General features: G+C 40.8%; 1 protein-coding gene across 1 annotated transcript in view; it reads left to right on the top strand.

The window, feature by feature from the left end:
- VPS13A (vacuolar protein sorting 13 homolog A) overlaps positions 1-18,257 on the top strand; it is a 224,877-nt gene that overhangs the window by 156,791 nt on the left and 49,829 nt on the right. Inside the window, exons 51-58 of the mRNA XM_055124029.1 lie at positions 3,876-4,001; positions 4,188-4,321; positions 8,074-8,203; positions 13,635-13,867; positions 14,857-15,010; positions 16,352-16,498; positions 16,694-16,775; positions 17,855-17,924. Of these exons, the coding sequence (XP_054980004.1) occupies positions 3,876-4,001; positions 4,188-4,321; positions 8,074-8,203; positions 13,635-13,867; positions 14,857-15,010; positions 16,352-16,498; positions 16,694-16,775; positions 17,855-17,924 (1,076 nt within the window). The remainder of the gene's footprint in view (positions 1-3,875; positions 4,002-4,187; positions 4,322-8,073; positions 8,204-13,634; positions 13,868-14,856; positions 15,011-16,351; positions 16,499-16,693; positions 16,776-17,854; positions 17,925-18,257) is intronic.

Genomic DNA, 18,257 nt, shown 5'->3' with positions numbered 1-18,257 from the left:
TTATATATTGTTGAAATGTGCGGTAAGGCAGAAGGAAATATGATATAATCTTGAAGGCCCTCGAAATTCTAATTCTGGCTTGCTCTTCAAGCCCCTTTTACCACCTTGACCATGTATCTTCCCTGTCAGTCTCTGTGCCTTTTCTTCCTTTTTCACTCAGGAGCAGCCTGATTCTTTCTCTCTTGAACAGACTTCTTTCTTTTTTCTCCCCTTACATCTTTCTAAATTAGTTTCAATAAAAACTATCTTTTCTCTCTCTCTCTCTCTCTGTCTCTCTTTCTATCTCTCTCACACTCTCTCTCTCTCTCTCTCTCTCTCTCTCTCTCTCTCTCTCTCTCTCTCACACACACACACACACACGCCCTAATTCTCCAGAAGATTAGCTCTATTCATCTAATATATGTGTAAGTTTTACCACTTCCACAATTAAAACAAAAATCTCTTGCATATGTGGGATAAAAAAACAAACAAACAGGGAACTACAAATGGTCAAAGATACTGGTGGAGGCACCATCTCTGGTGATGGGCATGGTACTGGAATGATGTGTCATGAAACTATGATGGATGGTATTGGAAATCTCAGTAAGAATGGTTACTGAAACTTTCATAAGCAAGGCCCTAGTTTTATATGAGGTGATGAAGGACAGGGCTCATTTGGGGCGCGTTTGAGTAGAGCAGGAAGTGTAAGAGGTTGTAAAGAGCTCAGCCGAACCGGTCCCTGAGTAGTGGGTTAAACACAGGGAACCAAAAGGAAAGAACGGTCGGGCCAACAGTGACTGCTGTGGCCAGTGCCAGAGCTCTCCTGAGTGAGCACCAGCCCTCCTGCCTCAGGTCCCTCTGGAATGGCCGGGTCACGGTCCAGGGCACCAGCACAGACAGGAGGTACTCAGTATTATCACTCAGTAGAAAGTACTGAGGTGGATGCTAGAAGTAGAAAGTGTTAAGAGAGCACTGACTCGGTGGCCCTCTCCACTTAATGAGGTTTTGCCTCTAGGCGTTGCTTTGTTTCTTCTTTGTTTTATGTTGGGACAACACTTGGCGATATTGGCTCAGGGGTTACTCCTGGCTCTTTGCTCAGGAGTTACTCCTAGGATGCCAGAGAGGAAGTAGGGGTAGACTCTGCAAAGTGAACACCGTACAGTCACTCTGGCCCCTCTGCAGGTTCTTGAGGGAGACTCCCCCAGGGTCCCTCACCTTGTCGGGCAGGCGCCGGAGGCAGAACTGCTGACCAGCATAGACACTGCACTGGGGTGAGGGCTGAGTCCTGTGTCAGCCATGCTCTCCTCGACACCTAGTTTGGCTCCTCGGGAGCAGAGCTGGCCTTGCTGGCTGCGTTCAAAGGATCTATGGCTGCTTTTCGCTGAACTCAGAAACTACACTTAGGGCCTTTAGCCATCAGCTGCACTCCTCAGCAAAATGGGTGTCTGGGGAAGGAGAGTCAGAGATGGGAAATAACGGCCAGGGCAGAGGCTCTGAAGTGGGGAAGTTCTCACATGTTTGGCAGAAGAGGTAAATGTGGCTTCTCTGAGTGACGGGGAGTGAGCTCCGCGGTCACTGGGCCTCTGTCCCGAGTGACCAGGTGCACTTATGGAGCCACGCTTTGTTCTGACTCTAGGTCGCAGCGCCAGCATTGTTCGCTGTAGGAGTATCTAGTTGTGTCTTTCTCAGTGCTGTGTGCCCACATAAGTCAAGACAGTTTTTCTCCTGCTGATAATGTTAATGTGTATTTTTATGTTCCTATTTTATATCTTCTGTCTTCTAATTATAGTTTATACTGACAATCATAACTGCATGGTAACTCTTTTTTAATTTTAGCTTTTACTAACAAATTTTCTCCTGATTTTTGAAGTAAATTTTAGTAGACTTGGAAATTTTACATTTTAATTTTGGTGTTTAGTAATTGACCTTAACTTTTCATATCTGCAGAATTGTACAAAACTTAACTTGTATCTCTAATTTATGTTCTGAAAGATACATATTGTAGTACTTTAGTTTCAAGAGGTCCAGCACAGAACTCTTTAAAAATATAATACTTTACTGATTTGATTTGCAGATGATTTGAAAGTGGCAACATGACTATCAAGCCACTGTAGCACTGTCGTAGCTAGCACTGTCGTCTTGTTGATCATCGATTTGCTCGAGCAGGCACCAGTAACGTCTCCATTGTGAGACTTTTGTTACTGTTTTAGGCATATCGAATACGCCACGGGGAGCTTGCCAGGCTCTGCGGTGCGGGCGGGATACTCTCAGTAGCTTTCTGGGCTCTTCGAGAGGAATGGCATCTTGCATACATTTTTGAAGCACGGCCACCAGGAAATAATAGGCTTGGCGTTGTTCAGAGAGCTTACATTGGCTAATCTTCTTGGTACCTCCTGAGAATATTGCTGTAGCTTTAACAATCCCAGGCAGGTTCTTGTAGAAGTGCAAGACATCCTAGATTGGAGCATTACAGATATCTTAGTGTTGTCTCCTTCCATGTCTGTCCCCTTCATCAACTATTACAATGTACTAAAACCTACTTTTTTTTATCTTATCACTAAAAAAATTTCATTATCACTTGTAATATTTTAAACTATACAAAAGTATTGAGTAAAAATTAAAAGTTACCTTATTTTTTTTATAAGAAAGCATTTTTTGTTTTCCTCACTATAGTCAACAAAATGATTAATACATTTTAACACATGGGTACAGCCTATAAGTGTACAAGGGTTTTCACTGAAGTGGGTGTTGAACACTAGAATCATTCTTATCCCCCCCCCTTTTTATTGAAACACCATGAGATATAGTTACAAAGCTGTCATGATTGAGTGTCAGTCATAAAATAGTCCAAAACCCATCCCACCACCATTATACATTTTCCACCGCCAATGTCCCCAGTATCCCTCCCACCCCACCCCACCCCCTGCCTCTGTGGCAGACAATTTCCTTCTTTCTCTCTCAACTTTTGGACATTATGGTTTGCAATACAGATACTTCATCTACGTTCAGCACACATCTCCCATCCTGAGCGATTCCTCCAACCATCATTGACTTCTCTCCCAGCTCATGAGGCAGGTTTCCAACTGCTCCCAACGGTTGGACTTGGAAGATTGCTTCCAACAATCTTCCTGGCCCTTGTCTCTACTGTCCTTGGGTGTAAAATCTACTTTTAACAAGTGTCTCCACTTGACTTTATTCTCTGAGCTCTGCTCCATTGTTCCCAGGTGAGGGGGGTGATGATCGAGTGTACTTAATGAGCAGTCCCCCTGGCATGTGTGACCTAACAGCCTCTGAGGGCTTACCACAGGGAACCAGAGCTAACATGACAGTCCACACACCCGCTAGCTCTGTGTTTCCAGCCTGTGATTTTTCTCTCATGGTGGATGGACTGTCTTCACTTTTGAGTTTGTTTACTAGGTTACGGATACCCAGGTTATTCATATTCTGAGACTGTGGCCTGTGAACCTGGTTGTTTCTTTTACCTTTTCTTCTCATTTGCCTACCAGGATAGTGGGCTCAGTACACATCCTACTGACTGACAGGTTTCTTGAGAACTGCTCAGTTAGACAGTGCACACACTTATGACAGTATGTACATGATGATAGCGCACTTCCTCGTGCTTCTTGACTTAACTCACTGGCTGCTTTTTCATCTTTTTCTAGAACTGAACCATACTAAAATATGTTTGCCACTACTCTAGCTTAGCTCTTCAACTCTTTATGTGTTATTGCTTGTACTCACAGCGCCTATGTATGATACTTATCTCTAGGTTGATAGTTTAGCTCCTTAGCTAAGAGGCAAACTAAAGAAATGGTAAAAGAGATTAAAGTTTACTGTAATTCTACCCTGAGGTTTTGGTTATATAAGTTTTTAACTATATGTTATTTACGTTTTAGTGTATCCCCTTTTGGCCTGAGACTACATCTAATAAACTACTTGTTCAAGTCGAAAGAAGTAATCCTCCCCAAAAGATATATTTTAATAAACATGAAAACTGTATTTTATTGCGTTTGGGTAATGAAGTAAGTGATTTATTTATGTGTTTTAATTAGAGAAGTTAACATTCTAAATAAAATTCAGAATTGCCTTTAAAGTCACACAAAATATCAAATTGTGATAGGTTTCATGAAATGTTATGCTTTGATAATTTTTGATAGCAGTCAAAGTAATTGTATCAGAAAAACATTTCTTTTTTTTTTTATTTCTAGCTTGGAGGTATTATAGCAGAAGTGAATGTGACTGAACATTCTACAGTTATTACATTTTCAGATTATCATGATGGAGCCGCTACATTCCTGTTAATAAATCACACCAAGAATGAAGTTATTTATTACAGACAAAGGTATGATCTTCACAAATTTGTCATCCTTTTTAGTAAAAGCGTAGTGAAGCTAGGTTTTATTATGGTTTATTGACAGTACAAACCCTAATGGCATTGTGGTGGTGGAAAATTGTTCTCGTATTTAAAAGTGCATATTGAAATATTTAGGGGTAAAACTGACTGATTTAATTGCTTTCTTAACAAAGAGTAAATACGAAATAAAAAATTAGGAGGTGAACTGGTCATAGGTTAAAACCGAAATTCTAAAGCTTGAAAAAAATTAAAGTTTTAATGAAACCTATAAAATTATGTTTAGAGGAGTAAATGTGAGTTTTAAATTTACAGTTATTTCCAGGATTGGCTATTAAATCAGGAAGCAAGGGCTGGAGTAGTAGTATAGCAGGTAGGACACTCGTCTTGTGCATAGCCAACCTGGGTTCCATCCCTGGCACCCTATGTGGTCCCTTGAGTACCAAGTTGATCGCTGAGTGTAGAGCCATGAGCTAGCTTTGAGCACCTCGGGCCGTGCCCCTTATTCCATTCCACGTCTTCCTAAATAGTACATAAGAGCCGAATGTGATTCAGAACTGGGCACCACATGGAGCGACATAGGAGCCAGCCGAGCACTGTGGACGCTGGCTGTTTGAGTGAGCGCATGGAGCCTGGCAACTGACTCTGCAAGCGGGGCAGCTCTGTTACCTGAGATTCCTGCCTTGCCAGCGGTGGCTGCCACCCCGCCAGGCGTACTCAGGCGCCACAGCCAGAGGGTGCAGCCGCTGCAGGAGGGGCCAGGGAAAGGATGTGCTGACTTCTCAGTTGGGCTCTGAACCCTGTAAGCACATAAGTGGCACTGAGTGCCGCTGGCTTGCTCTGCCCGCAGAGTGTGTATGAGCAGTGCAGCCAGAGCGAACCTGCCGAGCACCTGCAAGCTCAGCCTCAGCAGTGCAGCCCTGGCCAGCACGGCTGCCTGTGTGCCAGACCACAGCCGTCACCAGAGAAGAGACTCTGAGGGGCCCGTCAGCCCCACCTGCATTCCACACACACCATCCACTTTAAGGCTTGGGAAAAAGTCTCCTGTCCTTTTTCTTTCTGGCATTATCCCAATTCAAATTCCTTTCTGTTGGGTTCTTGTTTTTACTTGTGATTCATTTCCTAGTCCTGTCTCTAGGACATGTTTTCCCATCTGGGGACGTTGCTAAAAATACTAAAGATGATTTTTTATCTGGTTCCTCTCTAAAATATTTTACTGACTTTGAATTTCATTTGTAATGGATTTTATTTCGACCTTGTTTACTAGACTGCTCTTTCTCTTGCCTGAATCTCACTCTGTACTTGAGGCTGAAGCTTCTGTGAGTGAGTGAGCTGCTTCTGTCCGTGGCCTTGTTGTTGTTCAGGTTTTATGGCTGCTCCTCTCTGCAGGAAAGCTCCATTTCTACAGGATCACATTCTTTACTATCATATCAGAGACACACCCACATACTTGGGATTTAGCTTTGTTTTTTTCAGTGCTAGGGATTGAGTTCTAGGACTCACACATGCAAAGCAATTATTCTGCTATGAACTATATCTCTGGCCTGACATTCCTAGTTCTTTAATTCTTCCTTTGCATGCGTAGATTGAAGCGTTTATCACACTGTATTCTCATTTTCCTGTGGCTTTGTCAAATATTCATAGTAGATAATTAACTGAGAACTCTTTTTTCCCTAGTTGTCACTGCCTAAAATAAATTTGAGGTAACTTAGCATAAGGAATATTCTGCAGTGAATTAAAAAGTTCAAGTGTAGGTGAGCTTAAAGCATTAAAAGAACCCCCTCCCCCGGAACGTGTCTGCTTCCTCCCCTACCACCATTATCTCAAGCCCCGCCTGCCCCCAGCCCCCACATACGCAAGCTCAGTTCTGTGGAGCCTCTTCAGGTTGCCATTGGCTGTTCATCATCCCCTTACTGTGTATGCCCACATAGGAGAGACATCATTCTGTACCTAACCCTAACTTCCACCAGCATGACACCCTCCAGATCGTGTAGCCACAGTGACATGAATCTGTCTTTCCTATAGCTTAGTAGCGTCCCATGGTGTATGTGCACCACAGCTTCTACTCTCCAACACTCGGCTCGATTTCAGGTGTGGACTGCTGTGAGTAGTGCTGCAGTGAGCACGACACACAAATGCCTTCGGGACATGTCTTGCGGCTCTTCAGAAAGGTGCCAAGAAAGGGGATTTGGAGTCAGAGACCTCAATATCAGATCTGAATATCCATGATTTACGTTGCATAGAAAATAGGCAGAACCCTTCATGGGTTAAATCTAGAGGCATTTTCAGTGGTTCAAGGCTATGGCCAACCAGTGGAAACGAAGATAAACAGATGAACCTACATCAGATTAAAAAGCTTCTCGTACCTCTCTGCTACTTTATATTCCACATATGAGTGCAGTCTTTCTATGTCTGTCTTGTTCTTTTTGATTCATTTACTAAAATACTAAAATACAGAAATCCAAAACCTCGCAGCCGCTATTGTGGCCACACGACCTCATATCTCTTCATTTTCAGCAATGGAAAACAAATTATCAAATGCTTCCTTTCCAGCAGGTCTGACTTAGCGGCGCGGGTGGGGGGGACTCCAAACAATAATAGTGAGTTTTTTGTTGAAATATTGAATGTAATCAAAGTAAAGTGAAATTTATCAGCTACACAGGTGAGGTAGGGGAGGAGGTTTACTCTGGTTCTTGGTGGTGGAGTATGTGCACTGGTGGGGGGGATGGGTGTTTGAGCATTGTGTAACTGAGACTTAAGCCTGAAAGCTTTGTAACTTTCCACATGGTGATTCAATAAAAAAAAAAATAATAAAAAATAAAATAAAATAAAAAATAAAAAGCTTCTGCTAGGGAGTTCCTGCCTTAAAAATAAGTCTTTGGGGCTGGAGAGATAGCACAGCGGGTAGGGCGTTTGCCTTGCACGCGGCCGACCCGGGTTCAATTCCCAGCATCCCATATGGTCCCCTGGGCACCGCCAGGAGTAATTCCTGAGTGCAGAGCCAGGAGTAACACCTGTGCATCGCCAGGTGTGACCCAAAAAGCAAAAAAAAATAAAAAAAAAAGTCTTTACGAGACTTTCACTAGATGTTCTTCAAAAGTTCTCTGATTTTGTTTCTGTCATTTCCCTTCCTTTCTGGTGTGTGTGTGTGCATGTGAACGTGTGTGTATACTTGAAAGCAGGGATTTGGCATTGTCTTACTAATGTTAAAATGTTTGTAGATTGAGGGGTTGAAAGAATATGGTGGCTTGTGGGCGTGGCTCCCACACACCTAACTTTTGTTGATTTAATTTCTTGATAAATTTGGTCCCAAGTTATTGAGATCTGGGCAAAGGCACAGCGGCAATTTTGGGGTATCAGAAAGACTTGAAGGCACCATCAGGCTGCTGATGCACTCGCCCCACAGGTACAAATTGACCTGCTGTCAGCATCATAACCCTGGTGTTAATGATGTTTTAAATGAATTGAACTGCGTTATTTTTGCTATGAGGCCAATACTTGGGAATGGCCTAAAAATTCTACAATTAATTTAGATAATTTTCTTTGAAATTATGTTGAAGTTTGAGTTGACAGCATAGTTTTAAAGATTTGACCTTTATTTTCTATGTATTCTCATTTTCTTAGAAATCTATTTTTTTGTTTTTGCTATATGAGGGAAAAACTTCAGTCTGCTCTTAATCAGTACCATCATAAATTTCAATACTTGCACTTAAATTGATGCATCATTTTACTAATTTTTCCAGTTCTCTCAGTGAAACAGAAGATCATCTCCTTCCTGGAAAATCAATATTTTATACATGGACAGATCCGGTGGGCTCTAGAAAGCTAAAGTGGAAATGTGGAACCAGTCACGGTGAAGTAACTCAGAAAGATGTAAGTACTGGGTTGATAATCTTAATGATATCACAAGCTTTCCAAAAAAAAAAAAGAGGTTATTTTCTTTCAGTCTTGCCAGATAGTTTTACAGGCTATTTGTAGGTCTACACTTCAAAATAACTGCCAAAGATTTCAGAACCTGTATTCAGACTTCAGCAGTATTTCAGATCAAACTTTATTTAGTCATCATTTTTACTGTGCTGGTTAAAATGTGCTTAGAGAAGTACTTTCAGCATACACCCCACCAGTTGTTCAGGTTTCTGCACTTTGACCGATTCAGCTCCTGCTAGGGATCCACTAGCTAAATGATTTGTATTGTATGAGTTTTTCATTTGTTTTTTGTTTCTTTGGGGGCTACACCCAGTGATGCTCAGGAGTTACTGCTATCTCTGTACTCAGGCATCACTCCTGGAGGACACTGACATGATGCAAGGGGTCGTAGTAGCCTCAGCTGCAGTTGGGGGACTTGAACATAAGGGGCTTTCGAAGTATTAGGAAAGAGCAGTTTGAAAAATGTTTGTGCATATTTCATCTGTTGTGTAACAAATTTGTAGTGGTGGCTTTCTTTTCCAAATAAGCAAGCAGATGCAGGTGGCCAAGTCCATCATACCTTGACAAGCAAGTGGTGATAGGTGAGAGCACATGGTGTGACCTAGTTAAATTGGTAATGTGGGTGGATTCTAATTTCAGTTACTTCTGAATTATATAGCAAGCAAATAACAAAAAGCAGAAAGTTTAGTAAGTACCGTTTTTGATCCATGTAGGTACCTTCAGGCTTCATATATTCCAGTAGCAGTGGTAGCTGTAAGAGTCTCTGGGCTCTGGGCCTTGTGAGAATCCCCACTACCACTACTTTTGAAAACAGTGTTTTCTACATGTGAATTTTTTTGTGTTTTTCTTTTAAGGCACCATGATTTGTGATACTGTTAATAGTGATGATTCAGGCGTACTGTGGTGGTATACTACACTCACTTGCAGATTATCAGGGTTCCTCCACCACCGTCTCTAGTTGCCCTCCCATCCCCTCAACTCAGGATGTGGAGGGGATTTATTACCTTACTGCTTCTTTATACTCTCCATGTGAGAAAGATCATTAAGTGTTGGTCTTCTCTTTGACCCAACTTGGTATGATACCTTCCAGTTCCATCCAAGGAGCAGTGAACACAAGATTTCATCTTTTCTTAAAGCTGAATAGTATCCCAGTATGTATCTATCTCACAGTTTCTTTATTCTCTTGTCTGTTCTTTAGCTCTTGGGTTTCCAAATCCTGGCTATTGTTAAGAGCACTGCAGTGAACATAGGAGTACAGAAGTTTGTTGTTTTTTGTAAGTTCTTGGGGTAGACGACCAAGAAGTAGAATCACTAATTCACATGGAAGCTTGAATCTTAATTTTTTTTCTTTTTGAGTCACATCTGGAGATGCACAGGGCTTACTCCTGGCTCATGCACTCAGGATAAACTCCTGGTGATGCTCGTAGGACCATATGAGATGCTGAGGATCGAACCCGGGTCGGCCGTGTGCAAGGCAAACGTCCTCCCTGCTATGCTATCACTCCAGCTCCTAAATCTTAATTTTTTAAGAAATTACCACACTGTTTTGCATGGAGGCTGAACCATACATTTCCACCAGCAATGGATGAAGGATCCTTTTTCCCACACATTTCTGCCAGACTTGGTCGTTTCTATTCTTTTGTTTGTATTGTTGTCATTCTCATTGTTGGGCAGTGGTATCTCATCAATTTGGTTTGCATTTCCCAGGTGGCAAGTGATGGTAAGCACTTTCCCATACACAGATGGGCCCTCTAAATGCCTTCTCTGGAGGGCGTCTGGTTTGGATCCTCTTCCCATTTTTGGTATTGGGTGGTTTCTTGGTAGGTTTTCCGAATGCTTCACAATTCTTGGATTTTAGCCTTTTGCCAGATGCGTGGTGAGTGCAGATATTTTCTTCCACTCAACAGGGTGTGTATTTATTCTGGTCATCTTTTATTTCACATTGCAGCAGCAATTTCTTATTTGATATAATCCAATTTTTTTTCTTTGCTTTCTTAGCCAGTGGTATTAAGCTATTGGAGGTGCCTCAAAGTCAAGATTGTGGGAGCTCGGCCTGTTTCCTTGATGTATAGAACTAGAATCCTTGACCATCATGTAATGGCCATTGCTGTCCCTTATAACCCCTTAAAATTTGAAATCTCTTCTGTCAGATATAAGGATGGCCATCTGGCCTCTTTCAGACGGCTGCTTATCAGATGCTTCCCAGCCTTTTACCCTGAGCCTGTTTTTATCATAACGATTCAGATGTATCTTGTAGGAAGCAAAAAGTAGAGTTTAATCTTCTCATCATCTGACCACTCTGTGCCCTGGTTGAGTATCTGCCAAGAAGATACTGGGTCCTAAGGCAGCTCTAGTCTTACTTTTCTGAGAACCCTTCACCTTGTCCCACAGAGGCTGAACCATGCAGTATTTCCACAGGCAGTCCATGAGAATTCCTTTTCACCACAGCCCCCACTAACAGATTGTTTCCAGGTGTTTTTAAAAATTATTTATTGAATCACCACAATTTACAAAGTTGTTTATGATTGTTTCAGTTGTTGTTTGAGCACCAGTCCCTTTACCAGTGTCCACTTCCACCAATGTCTCCATTTCCCTCGCCCCCCCTTCCCCTTGCCCTGCACACAGACACACACACACACATACCTCCGTGGCAGGTACTTTTTCCACCCTCTTGGTCAACACAGTTTGCGGTACTGTTACTGATAGGGTAAAATGGCGTATCATTTTACTTCTTTTCAGCACCCAGTTCTCTTCCAGAGTGACCACTGCCCCCTGTCACTGTCATAGTGGCTCCTTCCTGTCTTGACCCCCTTACCCCAATGTGGCAAACTTCCTACTAAGGACTAGGTTCTCACTGGTTCGAGATGATAATCTCATTGTCATCTTAATTTGGATTTCTCTGATAATCCATGGAATTGAGCACTTTTTCATGTCTTCTGGCTGGCAATCCCTCCGTCATATTCAGAAAAGTATCTGTGCATTTCCTTTCCCCATTTTTGATAGGATTTTTATACTTTTTTCTAGTTTATATTTGTGAGTATTGTCTGTCTGTGTGTGTATTAACCCTTTATCTGATGTATTGAGTGCAGTTTTTTTCTCCCATTTACTTGGGTGTATTTTTGTTTTAGCCTTGTTTCTTTTGTCATGCAGAAACTCCTTAATTTGATCTAGTCCCATGTGTTTATTTTTGTTGCCTTTGTCAGTAGAATCCTGTCATTAAAAATATCTTTGAGGGAGCTGGAGTGTTAGCACAGCAGGTAGGGCTGGCATGCCTTGCACATGGCAGACCCAGGTTCAATTCCCAGCGTCCCATATGGTCCCCCTAAGCATCTCTGAGTGTGACCCGAAAAGAAAAAAAAAGTCCTTGAGGTCCAAGTGTTGGAGCATTCTTCCAGTATTTTCATCAGTGTGTTTTATGGACTCAGGTATGATACTGATGTCTGATCCCCTTTGCATTGACTTGGGTAATGCATGAGGCTCGGATCCAGCTTTATTTGTTTACATGTGGTTATTCAGTTTTTCTAGCATCATTGATTAAGGTATCTTTATTTCATTTTATATACCCAGCCCTTTTGTCAATAATTTGTTGACTATAGGTCTGGAATTTGTCTTTGAGTACTTAGTTATAACCCATAAGTCAGAGAATTCATACTTATTCAGTACCACGTTGTTTTGATTACTCTAGATTTAGAGTATAATTTCAAGCCACCTCCCAGTTCATTAGTATGGCGTTGGCTACCTGGGATGTTGAATGATTCCATACAAACTTTATTACTGACCATCCTAAGTCCTTGAAGAGTGTTGTCTGAATTTTTATTGGCATTGTACCTTAAACCCTGTACTTCTCTCTGACTCTCGGTTTTTATTTCATACTTTTCTTCTAAACGCTGGAAACAGATATAGCTTAGTTGTGTGGCAGTACATGGAGCTCCCAGGTGTGTGCTGGGACTGAACCGGGTCAGTGCTTCCGAGGGCAAGCGCCCAACCCTTCCCTCTCTCCAGTTTTGGATTGCATTGGAAGTCCCATGCTTGCTGCGGGAACGGCTTTTTCACTGGAAATTTACCCACATTTCTGTGGTCCACAATGACATGTCACCTAAGAGGATGGCTGTCATTTTCAGCAGATTTTCTCAGTGAAACTGTCCAATTTAGTTGGGTTATATTTGGGAGGTGGAATTTGGGGGCTTCATATAGTGGCCCTCAGGACTTACTCTGGCTCTGAGCGCAACGATCACTCTTTGCGGGGCGCAAAGGACCATACTCAGTGCCAGAGGTTGAAGCAAGGTCAGCTGCTGCAGGGTAAGCACATTGAGCCTGGTAGCTCCGCCCCAGAGAACTGCCTATATTTAACCTGCCTTTATTTGTTTTCTTCTTTATCCATTAAAATGTAGTTTAATAGAAAAATTTAATCATTCGCTCTTTAAGTGTTTTTGCTTTTTTATGAGTGATTTTATAAGAATAATTCTGGAATGTGCTGTAAATATTAGAAAAATTTTAGAATTATTTGGCAACAGATTTTCTGTTTTCTCAGTGGAACTTTAGTCCTATATAGTTTATTTTGAAAGTATTACTAACATGACCTAATTTTACAATTCCAGTTTTTTACTTCAATGAATTATAATATATGCATGCCTTAAAATAGTCTAATTTAGAATATGTACTTAGCTTAGGTATATGTGTTAGTCATCGAGTTGAGTGTATGGTAAATATAGGTAGGGGTGTGTGTGTGTATACACACACCTCAATTGTGTGTATAAGGTGACTCAGCTCAGTGACTGACAGTTATTAGAATTTGCTATATTTTTACTTGATAGTTTTATCATTGTACTTTAAACTTTGGTATTAACACAGTGCTTTCATAATTATTTCCTATAGAATTAACTCTAATGAATCTCCTTGCTCCATGTCGTATGAGAATCTATGGGTCAGCTATTGTTTTGTTTTTTTTAATTTTTTTTCAGCTATTGTTTTTAATCTATTCAGTTTAACTTTAAGGAAATAGGAATTTCAGATGGAACTTTTAACACACTGACTAGTCTTAGATTAAAGCAGAGAAAATATTTTGTCTTATTAGCAAGTTCACAAAAGAAGGATATTTATTTTGATATTATTAAAATTTTAAAATACTGTGTCTCAACAATAATTAAATGAACAACCTTCCAGTTTTTCTGATTAATGACTATACTAATAGAAATGATTAACAAAATACTTGTGATTATTTAAGTTTTAAAATGTTATGCATATTAATTAATTCTATTTGCTCCATTTTATGAAAAAGGAACCATTACTATTTTCTTTTGCTAAGTGTAGAATCCAGACTTTATGTTAATTAAGACTAAATGCTAATTTTTTTCATTTTTTTATGGTTTTGTTTTAGGATATGATGACACCTATAGGTGTGGGGAAAAAGACCATTTATTTAGTTTCATTCTTTGAAGGCTTACAACGCATTATTTTATTCACGGAAGATCCAAAAGTATTTAAAGTAACATATGAAAGTGAGAAAGCAGAGATAGCAGAACAAGAAATTGTGTTGGCACTGCAAGATGTTGGAATTTCTCTTGTGAACAATTACACAAAAGAAGAAGTAGCCTATGTTGGCATTACAAGGTCAGCTGTATTAAAAGTTAGATAAGTGTAATCAGTTAACAATTGGTAATGGTGATTGTGAAATCTAAAGTAATTCAAATTTAGTGTTTTTACCATGCATTGATATTAAGAATAGTTTTAGATTTTTTTTTTTTTGCACTTCAGATAAAACTATGGTAGAAATCAAATCTATAAACTCCTCATTTGGGCTAATTTTCCTACTCTAGAAAGTAAATTCAAAGTATCAAAGATATATATATATTTTTTTAATTTTTTATTGAGTCACCATGTGGAAAGTTACAAAGTTTTCAGGTTTAAATCTCAGTTATACAATGCTCGAATACCCATCCCTTCACCAGTGCTCATATTCCACCACCAAGAATCCCAGTATATTGAGCTCCTTCATCTCCTTCAGTGGTGCTGAGGTCTCACCTGCTCACTGTGTCCCTGTTGACGCATCTGTTTAAGTCATACTTCAACCCCACCACTTTACAAATCTGTGTACACCAGCTCTGTCTTACCCAGTCAGTTTTTTCTTCTTTCACAAGCTTTCTCACCTCCTAATATATAAAAATGTACTGATTTAATATATTTACTTTTTATTGTGTCATTCATCAAACATAAAATGCTGGGAGGGGGGAGTGATAGTACAGTGGGTAAGGTGTTTGCCTTGCATGCAGACAACCCAGGTTTGATCCCTCATATCCCATATGATCCTGCAAGCCTGCCAGAAGTGATCCCTTGGCACAGAGCCTGGAGTAAGCTCTGAGCAGAAGCAAAAATACCGAACAAGAAAATTCTGTAATGGCAACAGAGTTTACAGATAATAACAAAACTACTTTGAACAGTGCCTGAAAAGGAGTTGAATAAATGCTGGTTGGAGTGCGTTTAAGTTTTTTAATTTGCTCACAACTGAGAATATTGCAGATTTTTACTATGTGATTCATGTAATAATTGTCTTAAATTGAAAATGCTTATATATTAATTGTCTTTTTTCCTCTACAAATAAGTTCTGATGTGGTTTGGGAGATCAAACCCAAGAAGAAGGCAAGATGGAAGCCCATGAGTGTAAAACATACCGAGAAGTTAGAGAAAGAATTTAAGGACTATGTTGAATCTTCCCCTTCCGAAGATAAACTTGTTGAGCTGGACACAAATGTTCCGGTAATATTTTTAAGTATTGATTTGGGTTTTTGAGTTTTTAATCTCATGATTAGAAGAATCATTAGTGAATTTTTAAGAAAAGCCTGATTTTCTTAAAAACTAACTGAACACTGTCCTATCTCATTACTTCATATGAACTTTTGTCACTTTGGTAGGGATCCGTACTTGGCTTGGGGCCTGCTCCTTGCTCTGTGCTCAGGAGACCGTATGTGCTACCAGCGTCCTTGTCCTTGTACAAGGCGAGCAAGTACCTTGCCCACTGTACTACTTCTCTGGGCCTATATTTTTGAATATTTTTTGAAGATATAATTGTTTTTCCTTTTTATGGCTTCTGGTGCACATCCAGTGGTACTTAGGATGTACACCTGACTCTGCGATCAGGGATCACTCCTAGCAGTGCTCAGGGCCCCAGAGGAGATGCTGGTCTCAAACCCAGGTTGGCTACAGGAAAGTCAAGATAATTCCTGCTGTACTGTCACTCTGGCCCCACTTGAAGAATTTAATTTTAGCTCAGATGTTCTCAATATGCTAGTGATATATTTCTTGGGTTCACAGGAAACCAGTGTTTTATTTATTTTTCTCTTTTGTCACTTCTTTTTTTTATTCTAGTAATTTTATATAATATAAAAGGTGATGGGTGGGAGTGTGGCTCCCGTAACAGAGCACATGCCTGGCATGTACGGAGCCCTGGGTGTGGCTCTGCCAGGGGCCCTCACAAGGCTCGAGTATGAGTCATGCTGTCAAGCTGTGAATATCATGAATATGTGAACAAGATGGGCTGGGGAGAGAGTATAGGATCTGGGCACGTGACTTGCATACAGCCAGCTCCAGCTTGAATCCCTGGCACTGTCTGGTCCCCTGGACACGGCCCGTCGTTCCTCCTGGGCACAGAGTAGGTAGGTGTTCCCTCCAGAGAGACGATGCATATGTGAAGTTAGGAATATGGGCTAAACAGCTCTTACCCTAAGCATAATGAAATTTAGCACAATTTAATAAAATCTTTAACAGGTAGACATGGCCAGGTGCCACCAGCGCCTCACACTGTGTGTGGCTTGATTAACACAAATTGCAGCACTGGCATCCGTGTGCTTAAGTTTGTTTGTCTGTTTGTTTGTAAAGGATTTCTAGCTTACGGGGCCGGAGCCATGCAGATGACCAGGTTCCATCCCCGGCATGCTATGTGAGCCCTCGAGCCTGTCAGGTGCCCCCTTAGCATAAGCCCTGAGCACCACTGGGTATGGCCAAAAACAAACAGAGAAAAAAAGAAGAATTGGTAGCTTTTCTCAATATGAACAGAGAAGATTTCCATTATTTTGTGTGGGGGGGCCTTCTATTTTTCAGGTTCGCTTCACACCTAGTGGTGCTAATATGAAAATTATGCAACCACATGTAATAGCTATACGGAGAAATTACCTTCCAGCATTGAAAGTAGAGTATAACTCATCTGCTCATCAGTCATCATTTAGGATTCAGATTTACAGAGTACAGGTAAGTGTTGACAGAATAGTAAGATTGTAAATTAATGAAAACTGTAAATAGACCAAAAAAATTTCCATCGTGTGTTTTATATAATACTGTAGTTTCAATATCAGAGTAGACATTTTTATTCTTCTTAGGTTCTGTTATTCTAGTCAAGTTGTATGTTAACGTATTAATATACTGATCTATTTTTTATTTTCTTAGATCCAAAACCAGATACATGGTGCTATATTTCCTTTTGTGTTTTATCCTATTAAACCTCCCAAATCGGTCACCATGGATTCAGGTTTGTTTGTATTTTCAGATTGCCATAAAAATGGTTATATGATTTATGTTACTCTAAAAATGTGAAATGAAATCAGTCTTTAGTTTCTGTAGACTCATTAGAAAATTTAACAACTTGAAAATTCCCCCTCCCCCTGGGCCTGCAGTGAGGCCGAACCCCCCACATCTGTGGGCACCAGCGCTGAGCTGGCCCTTGGAGCCAAGTTTCTCAGAAAGTGACCCCCAGACCCTTGAGTGCCACTTGGGAAACTCTCTTCCCCTTCCCCCAAAAACCCCAGGACCTAGAATTGTGAGGAAGTTCAAGTTCCGGGTGTTTCCTTCTCATGGAGACACTTGTGTTCTCCAGACGACACCCGCTAGTCCTTCCAGCCTTCCTTGGCTAACCCTGTCCCCTCTTGGAGTTGTTTGCCGGTGGTTTCACCCTCTCCCACCTCGCCCTCCTGTGATGTGCCGTGAATTACCTAAGGCGTTTGGTTTGCCATTCCGTACCTGTGGCCTGGTGAAAATTGGAGAAATATTTCACGGGCTGCTGACACCAAAATGAAAGCATTATTTATAATATAAGCATTTTCCTATCAATATTTGTGACTTAGTCTGTAAACAGGTATAATGTGTGTTAAGAAATAATAATTTCCATGAGAACTGGCAGAAATTTCTGTGGACCGGCCCCAGTCCAGAGAGCAGTGGTTGAAAACCTTTGATCTGAGGGGCTGTCTAGAATCGGTTTTGAAGCTTGTTTTAACACCATGCTTGCCCAAGCCCCTCTGCCAAAGCAAGAACAAAACCCTCTGTGTTTTCGGTTTACGTGATGATTCTAATGTATATTTCTAGCTTAAAGATCACTAGCTTAAAGATTAGATATCCATAGTGTAAATACAGGTAGCATTTTAAGATTACGAAGTCATAAATTAAGATTGTAATGGATCTTGTAAATATCAGTAATGTAATTGATCATGGTGATTCAGTTAACCACTAATGTAATTTGAAGTCAGTTGTACTGTGCATTAGATTGCAAGAAAATGCTTATCTTTTCCTTACCTAGAACATCATGGGATTGACCATAATCTGTAACCTTTTCAGCCCCAAAGCCTTTCATCGATGTCAGTATTGTCATGAAGACTGCAGGGCATTCCCACATAACACTCATTAAGTAAGTGTTTCAGTACAATTTTTGTGTGCTCATTTTCTGTTTTGATTTAAATAAGAGTTGATTGTATTCCTTTAAAAAGTTAATTTCATGGCTGGGAACTAGCTCAGAAGACTGGAGCACATGCCTGCATGCACAGGGCTTCTTTCCCACATGGCCTCCCCCGTCACACTCCAGTCGTGGCCTTGGTGGCCCCTTGAAGTGCCTGCCCGGAGCTGAATGCTCCGACCTGGTTGGCCAAGTGGAATTGGGGGCAGTCCCTGAGCATTGCATGGGAGGCCCAAAATAGGAAAATCAATTTTGTATGAGTCAGGATTGAAGTGTAAAATACTAACA

The sequence above is a fragment of the Sorex araneus genome, chromosome 1 (assembly GCF_027595985.1).
Source record: "Sorex araneus isolate mSorAra2 chromosome 1, mSorAra2.pri, whole genome shotgun sequence".
Classification (NCBI taxonomy): domain Eukaryota; kingdom Metazoa; phylum Chordata; class Mammalia; order Eulipotyphla; family Soricidae; genus Sorex; species Sorex araneus.
This window is presented reverse-complemented; position numbering and strand designations above follow the sequence as displayed.